The sequence below is a fragment of the Vidua chalybeata genome, chromosome 2 (assembly GCF_026979565.1).
Source record: "Vidua chalybeata isolate OUT-0048 chromosome 2, bVidCha1 merged haplotype, whole genome shotgun sequence".
Classification (NCBI taxonomy): Eukaryota; Metazoa; Chordata; class Aves; order Passeriformes; family Viduidae; genus Vidua; species Vidua chalybeata.
The window spans coordinates 13244452-13265006 of NC_071531.1; the positions used below are offsets into that span (position 1 = coordinate 13244452).

Genomic DNA, 20555 nt, shown 5'->3' on the forward strand with positions numbered 1-20555 from the left:
CGCCTCACGGCGGGTCCCTTTGTACAACGCCAGAGAAAGGGCGAGCGAAGGCTGTCCGAGGTGGGCTGTGCCGTGCCGTGCAAGAACCCGGGGCAGTGCGGTGACAGCCAGGCGGGATTCCTGGTCCGCCCGTTAAAAGCCCGGATTCCCCGCGCTCCCGACGGGTCCGGGCGCGCCCGGGCATCGCCGCGGCTGCCACATGTGCGCGAGTGGCGGGAGCGGCGGCGGGAGGCGTGTGATGGCCAAGCCGTTTTAAGATCTAAAAAGCTGCCTGTTCCCAGTAGTGAATGTAAAGGAGCGGCCCGCCCTCCAAGGAGCCGGCGGCGGGGAGCGATGGCCGGTCCCAGCCTCTCCGGTGCCGCTCCCGCCGGGAATGGCAGCCCCCGGGGGCTCCTCGGTGACCGCCCGGACCCGCGCTGCCCTGCAGGCCGGGTCTCGGACGGGTTACTGCGCTCAGGAACGGCAAATCCCGCTTTTCTCAACTTTAAGAGTCCAGTGAGGAGTTGCCCGTTCGACTCAGGATGTGTAAGGAAGAAGAGAGTCTCGGAGAGCTGCGGTTTTTGGGGGGACAGGAGAATGAGGGAGGGCCGGGAGAATGATACTTGAAATAACTCCTCTGATGTTGTTTGCTTAAAGATTCCCTCAGACCTTGTAGGCAACTTTACAAGGCTGCTGTACCCCAAGAGTTCAGGTTCTGAGAGCTGTCCTTCTTTTCATGTGCTCATTTAAAATTTTGAGTGTTTCCTTGCTTCTTATTTAAATCTGTTATTATTCCCATCAGGAAAGATCTCTCCTTACCTCAGCATGGTATGCACCATTGGCAAGGTGGTAGAAAGTTAATAACGGCAATACATAAATGCAACCACAGAATTGTGGAGGCAGTGTCAAGATGTGAGAATGCATGATGTATGCAACAGTTTAGTACTGGAAATTAGATGATTTAACACCAGAATTCAGTCACAGTGCTAATTAAAACATATTTAAACATCAAACTTCAGTAATTAAATTTAACACTATAGTTGAGACAGAGACATTGTTCTGATATGACAAGAAATAGCAACAGTCATTGGAGCTGACCTAAATTAATGTTTTTTTCTTGCTCATGTTATAATTAGATTCAGCTTTAAAGAGGACTGTTAATTTGTTCATGGAAGGCTTTTGGAGCTGTTTTAATAGAGAAAGTTAGCTCACATGTAGTTACTGCATGGGCAGTTACTGCATGGTACAGGCTGTCTAAGATTTCTCTGTCAAAAGCTCAGATATAACAACCTGTTTGAATATATTACTCTGTGTAGTCTGACACTTTAAAAGATTTTAAAGAAAGGAGTGACAGTATGATACCAGTATTTACAGTATCATGCATTCTGGTATAATTTCTGTGGAATTTAGGTGACAGAGTACATGAATGAAACAGGAATTCATTATGATGTTTTAGATCTTCCTGAGTACTAATAATGGACAATGGAAACATTTTCAATAAATATTTGTAGAAAGTGTCTCCTTATGAAGTGATACCTCATCAGTCATCAGAGCTGTGTTATCTTCAGGCTAAAAAAAAAAAGGTTGCCTGGTGAAGTGTAATGCAATACACTGAACTCAGGGCATAGAGAGCGAGGCAAAAAAAGTGTAGTCAAGAAGTGTCTGAAGTGAGAAAAATTAAGGGTGGGTGTTCTGAAGAGTTAAAGTGAATCACTCCTTGACAGACAGTTTAATAACATGCACATCAAGTTCGTATCTGATCTTTTTTAAGATCTTCAGTAGTTCATCTGATCTCATCCTTTGAAGGCAGCATGTGCAGTAGTGGGCCAGTAACCTTGTCACCTAGATTATTAGTGTGAAGGAAAGAGGGTGTCTCAGGTAACGTTTTAATATTTTTGGACCTCGGGATGGTACCTCAGGATGGCTCTGGTACTTCAGAATGATATAACTGGTGGCAAGTCTGTAATATTTACAGATGACTTCTTAATGCTGTTCATTGGTTCTCGCACATCTCTAAAATTAATTATCTGGGCTTTCAGGTTATATATGGGGAAGTTGTAGGAATCAGTTTTTCTTGAGAAATCACCTCAAATTTTAGAAGGTGAAAAGGGATTGGTTCTTTTCTGAAACTGTTGTCGTCCTTTTCATTGAAACAGGAATTATTTCTTTAAAGCCGTAAAACTGTGAATATTTGTAATGGATATCTGCCATTAGACCTCTGGCTTTAGGCAATGAAGTCTGCTAGTTTGTCAGGAGCTGTTACATTAGCACTAAATGTTACAGTGTTGTGTCCTTCAAAGATCAGGAAATCAGTGGACATTGAAGGCAGTTCTAGGGTACGTTTCAATGTCTATTGAAACCTGATGTTTTCTAGTGCCTGGTACTGTTGTAATTATAAATTGCCATTAATTTTTTCCCAAGACACTCTGTGCATTTTCTTAACCAGCTGGAGCATTAATGAGCATTTGTGTTGATTCAGTCAATTCCTCTGCTCCATCTCTGACTTAATCTTTGCCTTCTTTATGTTCTCAGCTTCCATGTATCCTAATGCCAGGAAAATGTCTGAGTGACTCCACAGGTCTTGGTCTCAATGCACAGCAGAGAAACAAACCCACTGGAGTCACAGGTTTTATCCATAGTGGTGATTTTAGGAGTTCTGTAGTCAAGAAAAAACTCCTCGCAAATAGCATTTCTCCAATCCTGGTTTGCATCCTTTCGCATTTATCCCTTTTCTCATCTGGACCAAACTGCTGTCTTAGGCCATGTTCTCATCTGCTGCAGTCCCATTCATATTTTTCATCCTCAGCATACCCGTGGTTATGGGGGCTTCACTGTTTTCAGTGGGATAAACATGACCCCTAGTCATACCATGCCACTCATTCATGGCATGGCAGTTGTCCCTGGATAACTTTCAGTAAGCTGCAGAGTGCTGCTGGGCTGTGGATCTCAGCCTGGGAATCCTGCCCTTAGGGTTTGCCCATGTGCATCAGTACTAAAAAAGAAAGCTCTTAGTTTAACTGTGAGATACCATAGCAAGAAATGACAAAGAGGAAATACAAAACTTTGTGAAATTATTTGCTTATTTTTTTATAATGTGTTTAAGTCACTTGGGATCAAGAGTTTCACTTTGGTCCCTGGTGTGTGTACCTCCTTGAAAGATTGGTGTTTTGTTTGAAAATTACCAATCCTGTGAAAGAAACAAACAGGCATTTCAACACACTTTGTTCAGGAAGACAGTTCTATGCAACATCTTTCATAAAAGAAAACAATGGCAGTTTATAAGGATAGCGCTGCAGATAAAGCAAACCCAAATACACATTGAAACTTACTTGAAAAAAAACTTCAGAATGTACTGCTTGGTCTCATCTTTCCCTTGAACACACTGAGAGCTTCTTTTCCTTCTATTTCATGTCTCTGTCTTCCAACATGGGCATCAGTGGAAACGTGATAAAGTACTCTTAGGACCTGGGAACCAATGTCTTACTTTCAAAACTGTCAGAGCCTAACTGAGGGTTAGATAAGTTGAGGGAATGCAGGGCAATGCAACATGGATTTCTATCACAGTGCTTAATTTAAGAAACCAGATAAGCAGAAACCCACCTGAATTAGCTGGGGTGAATTACAGGGGAGGAGAGGGAGTAGATAGGTAGGCATGTGGTTGGTTCAGCCTGTGCTCACAGGCACATTGGTGGGTAGAGGGCAAGGCAGGAGGAATTAAGCAGCAGTTTTCATTAATTTAAAGTGAATCTATCTTTAAGATGATGTAAAGAAGCAGCTAAATGATTTTTGTTCTGTCTGCTCTGCCATAGGCAGTGCTATCCCCAAAATACTGGGCTGTTCAAGGGTATGTGACATTCGTACTACCCTTGGATGTCTGTTGTCAGGCAGCTGAAACTGTGGCCAGCTCTCATTTCTTGTACAGGAAATGGCACTGGGGCCCTGTGTGGAAGTACCCAAATAGTTTATTGGGAGCTTTTTTTCATCATCATTGCAAGGACAGATTAGCTGGATACTTCATCTGTCCATATGGCAGATAAACCATGTTCTGCCAAGGCACTGCAAGTGTCAGGGCCACTTGAGGTTCACCCTTGCAATCCCAGGACTGCTCCAAAGTCCACATTTACTTCTGTGGAGTTGTGAGATTCAGAGGCTACAGGCTTTTACAGGTCAATAGGAATCAGGTATTAAGTATCTTGGGGCCACTGAATCTATAGCACTTGGAGAATGAGACTCAAGTACAACTGAATGTGACCCATATAATTTTAGGTATCAGCTGCTTTAGCCATTTTGTTTATTTTCTTGATTTTTTAGAGAAAATGAGAGTACATGAATTCAATTTTTTTTCCAATAATTCAAGTACATTTGAAAAACACTATTACTTTTTTTATTTTATTGAAGAGTAGAGGAGAACATTTTAGTATTTGTACACACTGGAGCTATATAATGGTTCAAGGAGTCACTCTACTTTAGACAATTTCTTAATGATGCTTTTAAGCAATAAACTCAAAAACAAAATCTGAAATAATTGCAAGGAAAGTGTGCATGCTTTGAATTCCTGTATTTTCATCCCTTCATATTTACAAAGAATGTTTTAAGAGGTTCTGATGCAACTCCTAGAATCATTTTAGTGTTTTATTTCCATGAGCTTTCATAGATCTTCATATTCATCTTGCACATATCACTGGAAGGCAATTTTAATCACAGGAGCCAATGATTAATGTAGGGCAAGTTTATTGTGGTTAAAAAGTGTCCCATGCATCTGTTTCTCTCTCACGTGATGTTATGACAGGGGGTCTGCCATCTGTTTACTTCAGTGTGGAATTAAGCATAAATAAATATGTAAATAGCCTTAGATTTAAGGAACCCAAAATTACTTTATTTGACAAAATATTTATTTGGTCCTTTAGAAGTTTGGGTTTTGCTCTGGATTAATTTTCATTTTCATAAATGTTGGCTACTGTATAAAACCACAAACCCATAAAAACATGCCAAGTGAAGTTTGTACTTGGGGACATGTAGCAGTTTTTGCTGCACTTTAAAAAAACTAAATTGCCCATAGACATGAAAAATCTGCTTCGATTTCCCCTTATTACATCAGAGGATGTGCAGTTTATATACATTCTGAACTGCTACGGTTTCTGCAAAAAAATGTTGCAGTACATATTTGTCAGATACACAGAACTACAGATACCTTTTCAGGAATCAGAAATCACCCATAAACACAGGGAGAAAACATTACATTTTATATATTGCATTCTGTGCTTGCAAATACAATGATATTTTAGAAACAGGTTTTCTTTGGAGAATATTACCAACTTCTTAAAATGTGCTGTTGCCATTACTACAAAGGTTTGTATCATACCTTTAAAAAGGAGTGGGAAAACATTGTAAATAGATTCTCTCTGCTCCCTCCTCAGGAACATAGACAACATTATAATATAACATATGTATAAAGTGTAAAAAGAACTCAGCACATGCGTAGAAATGGAGCAGAAGAAATACAGAATTAGGAGGCAGATACTGACTATACAGGCAAGAATATGTGTAGTGTATACTCACACATCCACAATCATGCACAGACATTGAGTACAGCCATAACTGTCTATCCCAGTGTGTTTCCATGTAATCTGCTTTCCTGTTTTACACACATACAAACAGATGGTATAAGGCGAAAAACTCTTGAAAGGCACTCAATGAATCAGGGATCTTGTAAAGAAGCCCATCACCCTCCCTGTGGGAAAATAGATCTTCCCAGAGTTTTTCTGCTGACAGCTGAGGAACTGCAGAATATGTGTCTCCCGTGCAGGAGGAAAAAAAAAAAACAAAAAGGTTTGGGGGTTTTTTGCTTCTTCATAGCTCTGTTTCTGAGTAGTGGTTTATACAAAATGCTGTCCTACGTCTGTCATGAAATAATTGATAAATGTAAAGTATCTCTGTAAAGAAGCACAAGTAGAGATTGATTATTGGACCAAATTCACCCAATAGTTTAGCTATATAACTGAGTTGCTTTCAGAAGATTAACCCTTGCCTGTGTTAAAGCAGAGTTGGGTTCTTCTAGCCATATGTCGGGTGAATTTGCAGATGACACTACATGGGGTGGGACTGTTGGTCTGTTTCAGGGTAGGAAGGATCTACAGAGAAACCTGGACAGACTCATTAATGGGCTGAGGACAGTTGCAGGAGTTCAATAAGAGAAAGTGCCCTGCCCTGCACTTGGATCACAACAACACCATGCAACATTACAGGAGGAGTGGCTTGAGAGCTGCCCAGCAGAAAGGAACCTGGGGTTGCTGGTCACCAGCCAGCTGACAATGAGCCAGCAGTGTGCCCTGGTGGCCAAGAAGGCCAATGGCATCCTGGCCTGTATCAGCAATAGTGCAGCCAGCAGGACCGGTGATTGACATCCTTAGTCAACAGTGGTGAGGCTACACCTCGAGTACTGTGTCCAGGTCTGGGCCACTCACTTCAAAAAAGATACTGAGGTTCTGGAGTATGTCCAGAGAAGGGCAACAAGGGTTGTGAAGGGTCTGGAACATGTCCTGTGAGGAATGGCTGAGGCAGCTGGGTTTGTGTACTCTTGAGGAGGCTTGGGGGAAAGCTCATTGCCCTCCACAACTGCCTGAAAGGAGGCTGTAGTGAGGTGGGAGATGGTGTCTTCTGCTATGCCTGCAGTGAGTAGACCAGAGGAAATGCCTTAAGCTGAGACAGAGGAGATCCAGGTTAGATATAAGACATTTTTTTTCAGTGTTAGGGTGGTCAGACATTGGAATAGGTTGCCCAGGGATGTATGGAGTCACCATCCCTGGAGGTGCTCAAGAGGCATCTGGATCTGGCGCTGGGTGATGTGTTTTGGTGGTTTAGGGTTACAGTGGTAGTGCTGGGTTGACAGTTGGAGTGGATGATCTTAAAGCTCTTTTCCAACCTTCATGATTCTGTGATTCTATACAGTAATGTACAAGAAAAAGAAATGTGTAACAGACATTCAAAACACGGGAGCTGATGTTATCTCCACTGAATTGATCAGTAAAACACAGAGTGGCATTAGAGCAGTGGTTACACGTTTTTGGTCTGTTGACCATGGCCAACCTTCAGCATTACTCCTGGGCCAGCATGCAGTTGCCACAGGGCATTGAGTTGCAAATGCCCCACAGCCAGTTTGGTTCTTGGCCATGGTGTCTGCAGGCTGATCATTGGCAACCGGTGCTCCTTTGAAGGAGCCACAAGCTTCTTTATCCTGGAATGCTGTGTATCCCTCCTTGGTGCTGGGATATCTGACAGCTTTCCTGTCTGTTGCCATCAGGACAGGAGAACATCCAGGCTCACGGGATGCACAGTGCCCTTGCTGTAGTTTGCTCTTTCGGTGAGTCCTGCCTGGATCACTGGCATGCAGGGCTCCTCCCATCTCCTCTGGCTGTGCCAGGGGAGCGGGCTCAGGTGGATGAGTTCCCAAGGGTCACATTTCACTTCTAGATGGTGTTCATGGAGGCTGAGGTGCTTCATTGGCAACTCTTTCACTTGTACTCTGCCGGACTTGGGGCCCATCCTACCTCTAGGGATTATTTAATTTTCTAAATAATGTGTTCCAGTTCAGTCAGAAGTCATGGCTGTCATGCAGGAATCTTGTCACAAAATTCTTTGGCCTTTTGCAAATACTACACTAGATTATATAATAGTTATTCTAGTTTCATAATCTATGAATCTCTATGTATATACATCATTATGCTTCTTGAAAAGGCAGTGGAAGTTGCTTTTCTTCTGCAGTGTCTTCAATTTGTAATTACATCTTGCACTTAATAATTACTTAATACTAATGATGAGCAAAGTATATTTGATTGAAGATAAAGCCCAGAAAGAACAAAAAAGTTAATTTGAAATGCTTGCAAACAGAATGCTGAAGTTATTGTTCTTATAAAGTTAGTTTGCCATATTTTTAGTTTACATCCACCTTCCTGAGTCATCAGAACTGTGAGAGAACAGGAAAGACTATTTTTTATACTGACATTGATATTAGAACTGTTTGTAAACAGTTTACCAGGAGACAACCACCAGTAACTTTCAATTACAACTTAAATGCTCATAAATTTACCTGTTTGAGTCAAGGTTACTGACCCAAACAGGTAGGGACCACATGGTTTTCCATTTTGATAATGTTTGTTCCCTGAACCTCTAAGAGAAGACCTTGGTAGTCCTTAACGTGGCCTTTCCACTTAGAAAAAGTGTTCATACCTCAGCAACTTGGCACATACTTACTTTTCAATAGTTTTGATAGGGCTTTTTCTTAAATATTCCTTGAAACTGATGTCAGTGTTTCCTGCTCTGTAATTATTGTTTCCCAACATCAGGAGCAGGTTCCCAAAATAATTGTTCCTCATATGAGTAGACCTTACCCACATGATTTGTTCCAGTGAAATCACTTATCTGTTTTAAATACTGCCTCTGAGACAAAAGGTGGTTACAGCATCAGACCTCCCACAGAATTTCCCTGCCAGTTTAATTCTTTTACAAGCACAGGCCCAGCCTGTTTTATCAAGTGTTGCCTCTGTAGCTGTACTGCTTCATGATCTGCAATTTCATTGACCTTTTTTACAGCAAAATCTTAGATGACAATGCAATTTTACCAAGAGGAGAGAAGGTATGAAGAGAGAAGGTATTGTAGTTGCATGAATTAAAAAAAAAAAGCTCCTTCCATTAACTGTGTTTCATACAGTCACCCTGCAGGCACAGTTATAAAGGCAGGTGCACTATGGCTTGGATGGGTCTACATTTGCCTGCTTAAAAGAATGTTTCTGCCTTCCTTGTTTCTGTGTAAAAAACCCAGCCCAACTACCAAACAGACAGAAGCAAGGAATAACACAACAGGCTGTAATCAAAAGAGAGGGTGTGGAGGTGCTTGTGTTCTTGACCTATTATTTCAATGGTAGGACTCCTCTTCCTCTACCAATCACCAACAGCTTTCCTTTTAATCATTAGAAATACAACCATGAGTGTTTATCTTATGCCTAGAAGCTAAGTTAAATGGCTACAGTAGCCTAAGAGACTGTGAAGACCTATAATAAAAAGGCAGTGTCAAGATCCACCTGAAAATGAAGTGCTAAGAGCTGTCTTGTAGGGTTTCTTCATTAAGTGTCCTGGCCCCAGAACCAGCTTGGAGCTGCCAACCACACTGTGCTCTCTTCTCTGGGCTACTGTCTCACAAGTAGGGCCATGGGTTACAAAGACATTGCTGGTGCCTATGGAGCTGTGAGGTACTTGCTGGTAAAGCCCCCATTATCCACCTTCCATCTTTTAATGAGCCAAAGTTTATTGAACATCATTCAGATCTTTTGCAAATTTCCCAGAAAGCAAGTAAGACTCTATTTAAACTTCTTGTAGAATACCATCTTCTAATATGCAAGGGTTACTAAATATGATGGTTTATCATACCTTCATTTTACTGAATGCTGTGTCTTCTTTTCCAGGAAACAGGACTCTTATTGCAAGAGCTTTTTATTGTCTTCTGAAGTAAATATCATTAATAAGTCCTAGTATTACAATGAATTTTCCATTTGTGACATGTGATAAGCTTTCTCTGCACAGGAGGGTGCAGGTCTCAGGAGCTTACATTGGTCCAAAATACAAGGCTAATTTTACTTATTTAATTGCAAAATGTAAATGCCTAGAATGTAAAGAAGGCAGAGATGAAGGGAAAAATCTGTCAGAGAAAGAAGTACAAAGTCTTTGTCTAACCATCTGATTATTGGCAAAACTATAGCAAATTTCCAAAAGAACTTTAATGGATTAATCAAAATGAAAAAGCTGCTATATAAATTACTTGTTGTTTGCTCACAATTCTAATTATTACCATCAAGAAACTGGAAAGAATACAAGTAATTATATACAAACTGAAAAGGTTTGATAAATTATTTCTGGATTTTAATAATTTCTTGAAATATTTTCTCTTATGGACTTTTATACAAACCAAATGGTCTCATTTTACTCATAAGATGTTTTTGTTAAGCTTAATAATTTTTCTAGGACAGATAAAACAAAATAGTAGTGAGTAGTTATTTGGAAGCTATTGCTATAGCTTTTATCTGTCAGCACATGGTGTTTGTGCTTTTCTCTGTTTGGTTTTGACAGAATATGGCTGATTTTAGTGTATTGCATTTGATGTATTTTCATATCCAGTAACTGTGAGATTAGAGAGTAGAGGGAATTTGACAGGTCTGGTTCTAAGCCCTGATCTGTAAAGTGAGCTTTAATGACGAATCTTTATAAAAGCTGGACCGATGGGAAGCTAATAGAGGTTGTTCTCCATTGAGCAGAGACTTAAAGAAAAATCTCAGTGTTTCAAAGGTGGTTACATGGATGAAAAGCACCACTGTGTTTGCCTGGGGGGAAAAAGAGATATCTTCCTGCAAACCAGGCCTATTTTCTTCAAATAACCTTCAAGGAAACAACCTCTGCCAAGCTAGGAGCTGATTACCAGTTGCAGGCCTCAGACCATAGCCATTATTGTTTTAACATTTCTGCCTTCCTCTTTATCTCAGCAGGAACCAGGCTGTATGGGCTGCCGTGTAACTTGACCTTCCTTGGAGATAAAAAGACAGATTAGCACCCAGCAATAGCAAAGCCAGAAGCAAAAAGACAGTATTTAGAAAATAAAGGAAAGAGCTGGCACTGTATGATTATGTGTAATGTTCTACACTGTGCAGCGTGGGTGGCCTGATGAACAGTTCCCCTCCATGAAACCCAGACAGAAACTTGGGCTTGGTAATAGTTTCTCCATTTTTAACCTTGTCTGTGCAGAGGTGCTGTGATTTTCATCATGAACATGCTAATGATGATGATTTCCTTTAACATTTGAGAGTATGGGAAAAAATAAGGAAAGAAAAATGGAAAGAAAAAAAAAAGGGAACCTATGTAAAATTGCATTACTTGTAGTAAACAAAATGAGTAGCAAATCAACAGAAAGAACTGGATCTGAATCTTTAAGTCTTTGTTGTTGTTTTAGTGCTGTCCTCTGAGCTTTCCATGCAAAAAAACAGTGAGCCCAGAGATCAGCAGCAATTAGGCATGACACACTCTAAAGTCTCTCAGGGATGCTAAAGAATGCTAAATGCTCAGTGATTAATCATTCAGCATCAAAAATCTGAAAAAACAGTGTAAAAGCAAAATGGGATGCTGTTATGATCATCCATGGGTACTCAAACTGGTGTGACAACTGTACATCAAAGGTCACTGTCAAAACCCAGCCAAGCCACTGCTGCACAGCCATGAACTCCCAGTTAAATCATGGGGGAAGCAAAGTGACAGATTTCCTCCAGCTTTTCTCAGCCACCACTTCATCTCAAAACCAAAGCAAACCAACAGCTATGTTTTCATAAAGATTTAAAGCCAAAAGCTGTAGAAGCTGTCTTTTTTTCCTACCAGACTATATGGCAGATAATAAATAACTGAGGGTCTAATGGCTGATAACTTCCTACATTATCATGGGCAGAAAATACAAATTCAGTAATCAAGTTTCCTGACAGATAATGCCACGTCAGTCTTCACACATCCTCACACTGTCTCATACATCTTTAGGTTGTAACCTCCTCAAAGCAAGTAGCCTTGTGGTGCTCTGATCACAGTTGGAGTGTTTTAGTACTATTACAGAATGTGTCAGACCAGAAAGGAGTTGCAGCTCAGTCAGCTCTTGTTAAATGGGACTTAAGGTTGCATCCTTGCCTTTATTTTGAATGGCTCCTCAAAGTTATAGGAGATTCTGACTAAAACCACAACAAAACAACCTCCACTCCCAATTATTTGTACTGATGCCAGTGGCAGGAAAGGGTGCTTGTTAAGAGGTGGCTCATTTGCAGCTTTCTAAGTCCCAAGTAGTTTTTCCAGCTATTACTTACAGGTAACAGAATACATTTTTCCTTGGGCCTTCAGAATCACTGAGAAATGTTAAGCTGCTCACACCATCCAACCTGACTTTGTTCTGCAAACAAAAAAATTGTGTGCCTTCACCCACCTCAAAGATGACCAAGCTTCTCTAACAGAGACATTCGGTTACATTACATGTTTAGAAAGCTTTATTTTCCTCACCATCCTACCTTGTGTGAATTGTGTGTGCTCAGGGGTGACCAAAAAGCAAAAATCCCCAGAGAACAACCCGGCATGAAGGCTGGTTACAGCATTTATTACAGCATTACAATTAAATATTCTTTTATAACTTCTTGGTGGAGAAAATAAATGTACTTTCTTTGTGCTTTTTCCTCCTTCCAGACTCTGACGGCACCTGCTCCATTTGCAGATGAAACAAGCTGTCAGTGCCAAGCACCCCATGAGAAGTTAACCATTGCACAAGCCCGCCTGGGAACACCAGGTATGTGGAGAGAGCTACATCCACAGGATCATGGACACTCCCAAAGCACTGCTTCTTCCATACAAACATCTATTAATGCTTATTTGTGACTTCTACTCAAAAGCAAATGCCTAATGTCTAGTGCTGTCAGGTAATGGAGAAGAAGCCAGCAACTACAGAGCCATTATGTTCTCTTAGAGAAACAAGAAGAGAAAACATTTCAAGTTAGAGTTTAATGTATTTGTATTGGTTGGAAGGAAGGCTTGCCTGCCCACTCCAGCCAGCCTGAAAATTGTGTTATGTAGTAATTACCTTCTGGATTCTCATCTCTGGAAAACTCTTCTTTCACTGGTGTTCCTGATGATCGCTTCAGACCTTCAGTGGCCGTAAAAGTTGCTTGCCAATTTCTTTATCTAGGCATCTGTGATTGGACTGGGGAAGCAGGATGATTTCAAATGAAGTCTCAAATGCATCCTTCAGCTCACCCATATTTCAAGAGGGTATTTTTTAAAAGGCTCTGTTTACTTACTCTGTTTATTTAAAATAAGCTTTTAAAGTATATACACATTACAGGAGCAAGCTGCAGCTTTCCAGTCAGCTGTACAAGGAACAGTGTTCTCCCATGGACCCTTGGATGTCCTGACTGCAGAGACATCTCTCTGCTGTCATTGAAACACAGTCCATGGAGGTTTGAGCTCTGTTGCTTTCATCTCCACTGTGCTTTAGCTTGGAGGTGGCAAAGCATGTCATTTGAGAAAGCAAGTCCTTTTTCAATCTGGAGGCTGTAGGTGCTGTACAGAAAGAGGTATAAGGGTGATAGCATGAGAAAGAGAAACTATAGGCTCATTAGAGTGAAGAACTTGGGGAAAGTGTGGAAAAAGTGAAGTAAAATGTTTGCAAAGAAGAGGTAACCAATTGATTTTTACAGCAGTAAGCTGTGGAAAAGTCAAGGCAAGAGGGGAGGAAAGGGAAATGATGGGAAAAATCGATAAGGCATATCTGATTAGAAAGGCAGAGAGAAAAGAACAAGACATATGGTGGAACTCTGAATGAGGCAGGAAGATGACATTTTTGCTAAATTAGAATATGGGGATGATGGATGATAATAAATAGGGTAAGTCTGAGAGAAAACAGCAGAGAGTACAAAGAACAAGTAATGTGCAGTATCAAAAACTGCAGGTTCACCTGTGGGGCTTTTGAATATCAGAACTGAGGTAAATCTCTGCAATCATCTGATCTGGGAACAAAATGCCATCCAGAAGAATTAAGTGCAACTTGTTTGGGATCTGAAAAATCACTGTTGTGTTTCTTTCTCCACAGTTGACAGACCTGTCAGAGTGTATGCAGATGGAATATTTGACCTCTTCCACGCTGGCCATGCTAGAGCTCTTATGCAAGCCAAAACTCTATTCCCAAATAGCTACTTATTAGTAGGAGGTAAGATCAGAGTTATTTATTGCACTGGATTTTTGCTTCTGTGCTTTACTATCAGAAAGTTATTGCTGTGCTCCCACCCCCAGCTGTTTATACACTATGACTTGAATGCTGCTTTCACTCAGGGGCTTTCTATAGGTGATTTGCCTTGAATTACATCTTACAATTGCATCAATTAAAGTAAAAGTCAAATTCTGCCCTCAGCAGCACAGGCACAATTCCCATTCTAGTTAAAGCAGGTGCCTGCACGGCTCTGAGCTTAAAATAGCTCCATATGAATAATTTACCTTTTTCAGTTATTTGCTCAAAATTGTTCAAAGATGGAGATGAGTGAATGAGAGCAACCATTATTTATTTCTGGCTCATTGGTCCCTTTGCCAGCCAGGCACAGACCATGACCTCTGCCTGCCAGGTCTAGACCCAGCTTTCAGCATCATCACAGAAGCTAAGTCTGGCCCATTGTCATTGAAAACCCAAATGTAGGTAAAGCCTCATAAATGTGCAGTTTGGTTCCATTTTCCTTGCACCTCCAGGGTTGAGATATTCCTTGCAGAAACATTTCACAGCAACCTTCATTCAGCTGCTCAAATGCTTTACAGTGAACATGAGTGCAACCTTCAGGTACTATAAGGTGCATAGTTTTGCATATTTGTCCCAAACAGTTGTGGAGGTAGTGGGGGGAAAGACCCAACACAGAGGAAAAACAAAATCTCTTTATAAACATGTATTTTAGTTTTAATCAAGTTTATGAAATGTGGTAATTTCCCATGGAGCTTCCTGTGAGGTAAAGGACAAGTCCCTTTGTTAGGAAGGAAACATTAAGAAAGGAAACATTTGGTTTCCTGCTGAGCCAGACAACTTGCAGAAGAAGCAAGTGGAGGCACAAGGCTGTGAGGTTTAAAAAAAAATGCATGTTATGTACATTTTGTTGTTGTTTTTAAAGGATTAGGGGTTGCCCCAGATAAGGGAAGGAGCTTTGGGGCAAAAGCCTGGCTCCTTTGAAATTCGTGGCATAGCTTCACTTTGCCCTTATTTTTGGCATAAAGGACAAAGCAGCCAGCACTCATCAGCACCTTCTCCCAGCAAGGCACTGTGTGTTAGCATGTTTAAAAAATGGACACCTTCCCACATCCACATACAATTTGTGCTGCAAAAGTACCAGTGTCTTTGTGGGCATCACAACCAACCCCTTCTATTTCTTCTTGTGAAGACAATTATTTGGACCTAAGATAACTTTTCTTTTTAAAATGGACATTTATACCTTCCCAAATCAGTTATTAGAGCAGGATGACAGATTCAAAAGAAGTACGAAGAAAGATATTGTGTCTGCATTGTCCATGAAAAATAAAATCAAATCTTTCTTTACAGAAAATAAAATCAAACCTTTCTTCAGAATTCAAGCAAAAATTACTATTTTCCAATAATTTTGGTAGACCTTTTTTTCCAGGAGAGGGTAGACTAAAGATGTCATAAAGGCTGTAAATAAATACAAATACAGTCTCTGAAGGGACCTTACTCCTGAAAATGCTTTGATCACCATTAAATTTCTTGTCAGCAGGCATCAAAACTGACATAATAGGACAGAGTAGCATTTTGCTTGCTGAAATTCATATGTATGTTATTATCTGGCTTTGAATTTTGCAGAAGCTTCAGGACTATCTAAGCCTTTCTACATTTTTCCTACTTTAAAAGTCCTTAATGACCATCACAGCAAGAATGTCCATTTCAGATCTCAGAAAAGACTGCATCTTTGCCAGCCAGCACCTTGCCTGATAGGTTGATGTTTTCAAATTAGAAAGAAGCAGCAACTGTAGGGCTGCTCTCACACTTCACTGCAGCACTGGTAATGTTGCATTTATCATTTGTCAAGTACATTTACAAAGATTCAAAGGCACAGGTTTGACCTGTGGTGAAGGACAACCACTGGCAACCCAGCTATAAATGGGTATCACATTATTCCATGTGGGGTGTCAAATGACTGCTGTATCTGTAATGTTGGACAGAAATGGTTGTGGAGAAGGTCACTGGTTTTTACACAATGTTATGTGGGTAAAAAGATAATACCTAACTTTTACGGTCCTCTGGTAATGTGAGTATTGCTGCTCTTCATTTTAAAAGCAATGTGACAAAGTATTAACTGCATCCACAGTTAAAGATGCAGGATTTCTGGACCTTTAGCTCTGCTCATTTCATAGAGCATATGGCTTCTCCCAGTCCTTTCCTTGAGGTTTCCTTCAGCAGCTTTCTGTTTGAACATGGCACAAGCCTTACTCTTCTTTCTGTGAAACCTGCTGAACTCAAAGCTAAGCTCAGAGACAGATTCCTATAAAGTTTTCTATGACTTGTTTTCCATCAGGATCAATTTAATGAGAAACTATCCCACTGTGATTTTGAGCTTTGTTGGCAAATTTACCTTTTAGAGCGTTGTTTACATAAAAATAAAAAGCAGGAAGTGGAGGCCCAGAGAGGCTGAGGGGTCTCCATCTTTGGAAATCCAACTGGACATGGCCCTGAACAACCTGCAGTTGACTCTGCTGGGAGGAGGGGGGTTTGGATTAGGTGACGTCAAGTGGTTTTCCGGCCTCATTTTGTGATACCCGAAGTTAGTGAGCACTCTGTGATTGTCCACGCTGTGTTCTTTGATTGGTTTTAAAGCACTGGCCATCACCCCTGAAATATCACAGCCCATGAAATCCCCACTTAAGAGTGGGATTGGTTTACCTTAGCATGTACAGGATACCACCTGAAGTGTCTTAAAGTACCATACTTGGCCTCTGGCTGCAGCTCCAGAAAGAGAAGGTTCTCTCATTATTACACAGTTGTATCTGCCAACTCCAAGCAGAACTCTTAGATGCCCTGGAACACCCCAGAAATTGCTAAGCTAATAACTAAGTCCGTAATGGATTTACCTAGTGTAATCAACTCCTGGTCATGCTAATTTTACTGAACGTGGAGCCATTTTGCTCATACTTCTATATTTTAGTTTGCAGTGATGATTTAACTCATAAATTCAAAGGCTTCACTGTGATGAATGAAACTGAGCGATATGAAGCCCTCAGACACTGTCGTTATGTGGATGAGGTCATCAGAGATGCACCCTGGACACTGACACCTGAGTTCCTTGAAAAACATAAGGTACATTTGTTCCCTTATCTCTCCCTTCCCCTTTGTAGACTGACAGTTGAGAATGAGCAAGTCTGAAATCCTATTAGGTGGACCAAATTATTTTGTTCAGTTAATTCCAGTCACTGAAATGAGGTACATAGCATTCCTTGCCTCCATCTCTGTCAGAAATCATTATATTTATTTTGCCTTTTTTTCTCAATATGCTGAGATGATTTCTGTGCTGGGATTTTTGAAAGGTAAAATAACAGCGAAAAAATTATTGATAAATTGACTTTCAGAAAAGGAGATGGTAAACCAGGAAATTTGTCACCTAGTAACTGAACTCCTGAATTAAAGGCATGTTTCTTATTAACGGCAGCAGGTGCAATATGTAAAAATACCGTGTGCCCTCTAAAAGGTAGGATAGAGTATTTTACATGCTATTGATTGCCTTGCAACACATATGAATCTTAACAAAAGCATAATAAAATGTAGGATGTATTTTAGTGTCTACATCACTGGGTGACAAAAGGACAGCATGACAGTACTAGGTATACCTGTATATATGCACAGCCCTAAGGACCCAAAATCAATTCTCTTGCCTCCATAGTTTTGAAAGCCAAGGTTTCACCACTTGCTTTTGCAGTAGGAATAAAAGTAGGAGCCTGTGTCTTGGGTTTTGTACTACATCTCACACTGAGCCAGTCAGAGTGATGTGGTAGTGGCAGTGCTTTTGGAGAGAAGATTTCTGTTTTTTCATAATTGATCATACAACACAGTAGTTGCAGGCCCAAATATAGTACAATGCACTAGGTGATGGCTTTAGGATGAGAATGTCAAAGCAAGTTAGCTGAAGTCAAGAAGAGAGATAATTCTCCATAACAATCCCCCAGTGAACCACAATTTGGTGATGGTGATGTGCCTCTTCTGTTCACTGGCAGATTGACTTCGTAGCACATGATGACATCCCGTACTCTTCCGCTGGCTCGGATGACGTATACAAACACATAAAGGAAGCAGGTAAGGGCAACTTTACATTTCTAGCACCTTCCTTTTCAGCCTCTGCTCAAATTCTTTTACTGCCTTTTAACCAGAACTGCTGGGAGAGAAGCAGTAGAGGTAATACCACATTGTCTTATACCCCTAATGGTAGGTACTGCTGACTCGAGCAGAAAGAAAACCTCAGAGGACATTCTTGGCTGAATTCCTGCCATAAACCCAAGGAAACCATTCAGATCTAGCACAAAATAGACCCATCTGCATTTTTAAAACAATTTTATAGTGCTTGACTAAGAATTTTGAATGGATGAAAATGAGTTCAGTTCCACAGCAGCCCAGCTAACTTTAGTCAGTTTTTGATAACCACAAACTTGACATCTCCTTGACACATTCTTTTCATTACACTGGCAGAGGGTTTAAATCAGTATCAGAGTAATTCATTTCCCATGACCATTTAGCAGTTTGGTTGACTACCATACTATGTTGAACATGAAGATGCTGAAGTCATTAGGAATTTGTGTCTCTTCAGTTCAAGGATGAATTAAATTTGAGGAGATAACGTTAAGCCACTGCTTGCCAGTAGTAGCTATCCTAACAGAGTGAACAGTGGAAGGAGGAGGAACAAATCATATCCTTCTGCTGCTGCTCCCTACAGATGCTGCTTTGAACCCTAGCACATCCAGCCTCTCTGTTCTGCATAGACATGTATATTGGAGGCTTGAAAAAATTCCAGAGCAATCTGCTTGATGGTAATATGCCATGCAAAGTGACCTTCTCAAACTATGCAATGACAGCTATAGACCAGGTATTGACCTGAAATGAAGGAATAAGCTTTTTTAAGCAGCAGTTCTTGCTCTTTTTCCACTTGTGAACCTCCCTGTGATATCAGACTCACAACCTGTGAATGACTGTTCTATTCAGAGCCAGCTTCCTTGAGTAGGCAGTGAAAAAAGGCCCCTCTGGTAAGAGTGGGTCACCAAGGGACATACTGCACACATGCTGAACAGGCAGCTATTCTGCTTTTCTTCTGTAAGGTGCTGAGGACACAGGACAACATCACAGGAGCTCTTAGTGTCACTGGATCATTACCAGATTTGGTGTGAGAGCACCCAAACTTGGCACACCCTTCTCTGCTGTCCTTGAGCACAGGCACAGTGCACACACAACCTGATGAGGAACTCAAACTTTGCAGAAGAGACTATGGACCTGCAGCTTCAGGGACTTGTGGTCCATTGTGTCTGGCACCATGACCAGAGAAGCATCTTGAGTCTTGTATGGCTGAATTTTGCTAGGTATAAACTGGGAATAATGTTAATTTACTTCTGATGAGTTCTGAGTAATAGTCCCTGTAATAGTCCCTGATGGTCCAGAGCAGCATTATTACAATAATGAATTTCCCCTTTCTCCTAGGTGTTGTGTTTTAAATAGAGCAGGGCTGTTGATGCATTTGCATATTTTTTTCTGTAGTTCCAGTACTCCCATTTTCCCACATCAGGTTTCCCACATCACGTTGGAGAGTAGAAAAGTGGATGGGAACCAAGGAGCTCCTTGGGTAGATTCTTGTGGGCTCCCAATTCCCCACTACCTTCAGTGAATGGGAGGGCATATGGGCAGTGGTGAGCTGGGTAACAGTGCACTGACTGAAACTGTGCACGTCTGAACAATTAGCTTGGAAAACATGGATGAGTCCAACACATGACGTGGATGAAAGCAAAGTCAGTGACTGAGGGTAATGTCCACCTACAGTTCCACTTTCATTAACAAAGGTGGGGTTTGGATTTTGTCCATGTATTCTTGTAACTTTTATCTGTAAAGGTTTCTGGCTCCAAGTGGGTTTTATTGCTTCCAAAAATAGTTTCTTGACTGACTGGTGCAAGCCTGAAAAGCAGCAGTCAGGGAAACATGTCTGCTCATGATTAAAGTAATCTATTTTTTTAGCAGAGTATTAATAAGAGATCAGAAAGAAAATATATCACATAGCATTTAGTCACAAGAGGCTGCTAAGCTTCTTGATTCCTTCTCTGAGTCTTTTTCCAACCCAGTAAAATCAAGTACCAATGCCTGCTGACTTTAAGTGAATGTGAGAGGATTAATTTGCCAGGAGCTATAACACCATTTTAAGACAAAGCACTACTTCCTTTTCCCAGACCATCTCCAGTCCTCTCTCTCTCTCTCTCATCTGCAGCTTCACATTGCAATGACATATAAGTGAGAGTAGTAATTTTTTTGTAGCCCTAAATAACTACTAAACCAAGGTGTGCCTGCATTCTGCTACTATTGCATTTGTGAATTGCATTAACAGTTCAGGTGCTCCTGCTTTGGTGGGGAGCAGGTAGAAAGCCACATATCTCTCAGTTGTGTTGAGGAAAATAAGAGCAGTATTGATAAATGGCCAGTTTTCTTGGGGACTGATTTGTCAGAGCAGGGAGGATGGTTATGCAGCCACTGGCATGGCTGGATGGACATGAAACACTACCATTACACTTCATCTTCCTGTTACAAACCACTGGCACTTCCAGGGTGTTTTCCAGTTACTGTAATGCATCTTTTTCCTGGCTTTTGTCAAGGCTAGAGGCTGGTCTGTCCTACTCAGCAGAACAGACTGTCAGATGGTACAGCACAGGAGTGGAAATAAAGGAGAGCAGCAAACCTCCCTGCTCCTTTATAAAACAATAAATAAGGGCTGTGCTTATGGAAAGAACTGCTC

At 41.0% G+C, this 20555-nt stretch overlaps 1 protein-coding gene across 4 annotated transcripts in view; it reads left to right on the forward strand.

Annotated features, from left to right (window-relative positions):
* The window catches only part of PCYT1B (phosphate cytidylyltransferase 1B, choline), a 31589-nt gene that overhangs the window by 284 nt on the left and 10750 nt on the right, over positions 1-20555 (forward strand). For all 4 annotated transcript variants that reach the window (XM_053934494.1, XM_053934495.1, XM_053934496.1 and 1 more), the window contains exons 2-5: positions 12232-12331; positions 13631-13747; positions 16728-16879; positions 17791-17869. In XM_053934494.1, coding sequence (XP_053790469.1) covers positions 12232-12331; positions 13631-13747; positions 16728-16879; positions 17791-17869 — 448 coding nt within the window. The remainder of the gene's footprint in view (positions 1-12231; positions 12332-13630; positions 13748-16727; positions 16880-17790; positions 17870-20555) is intronic.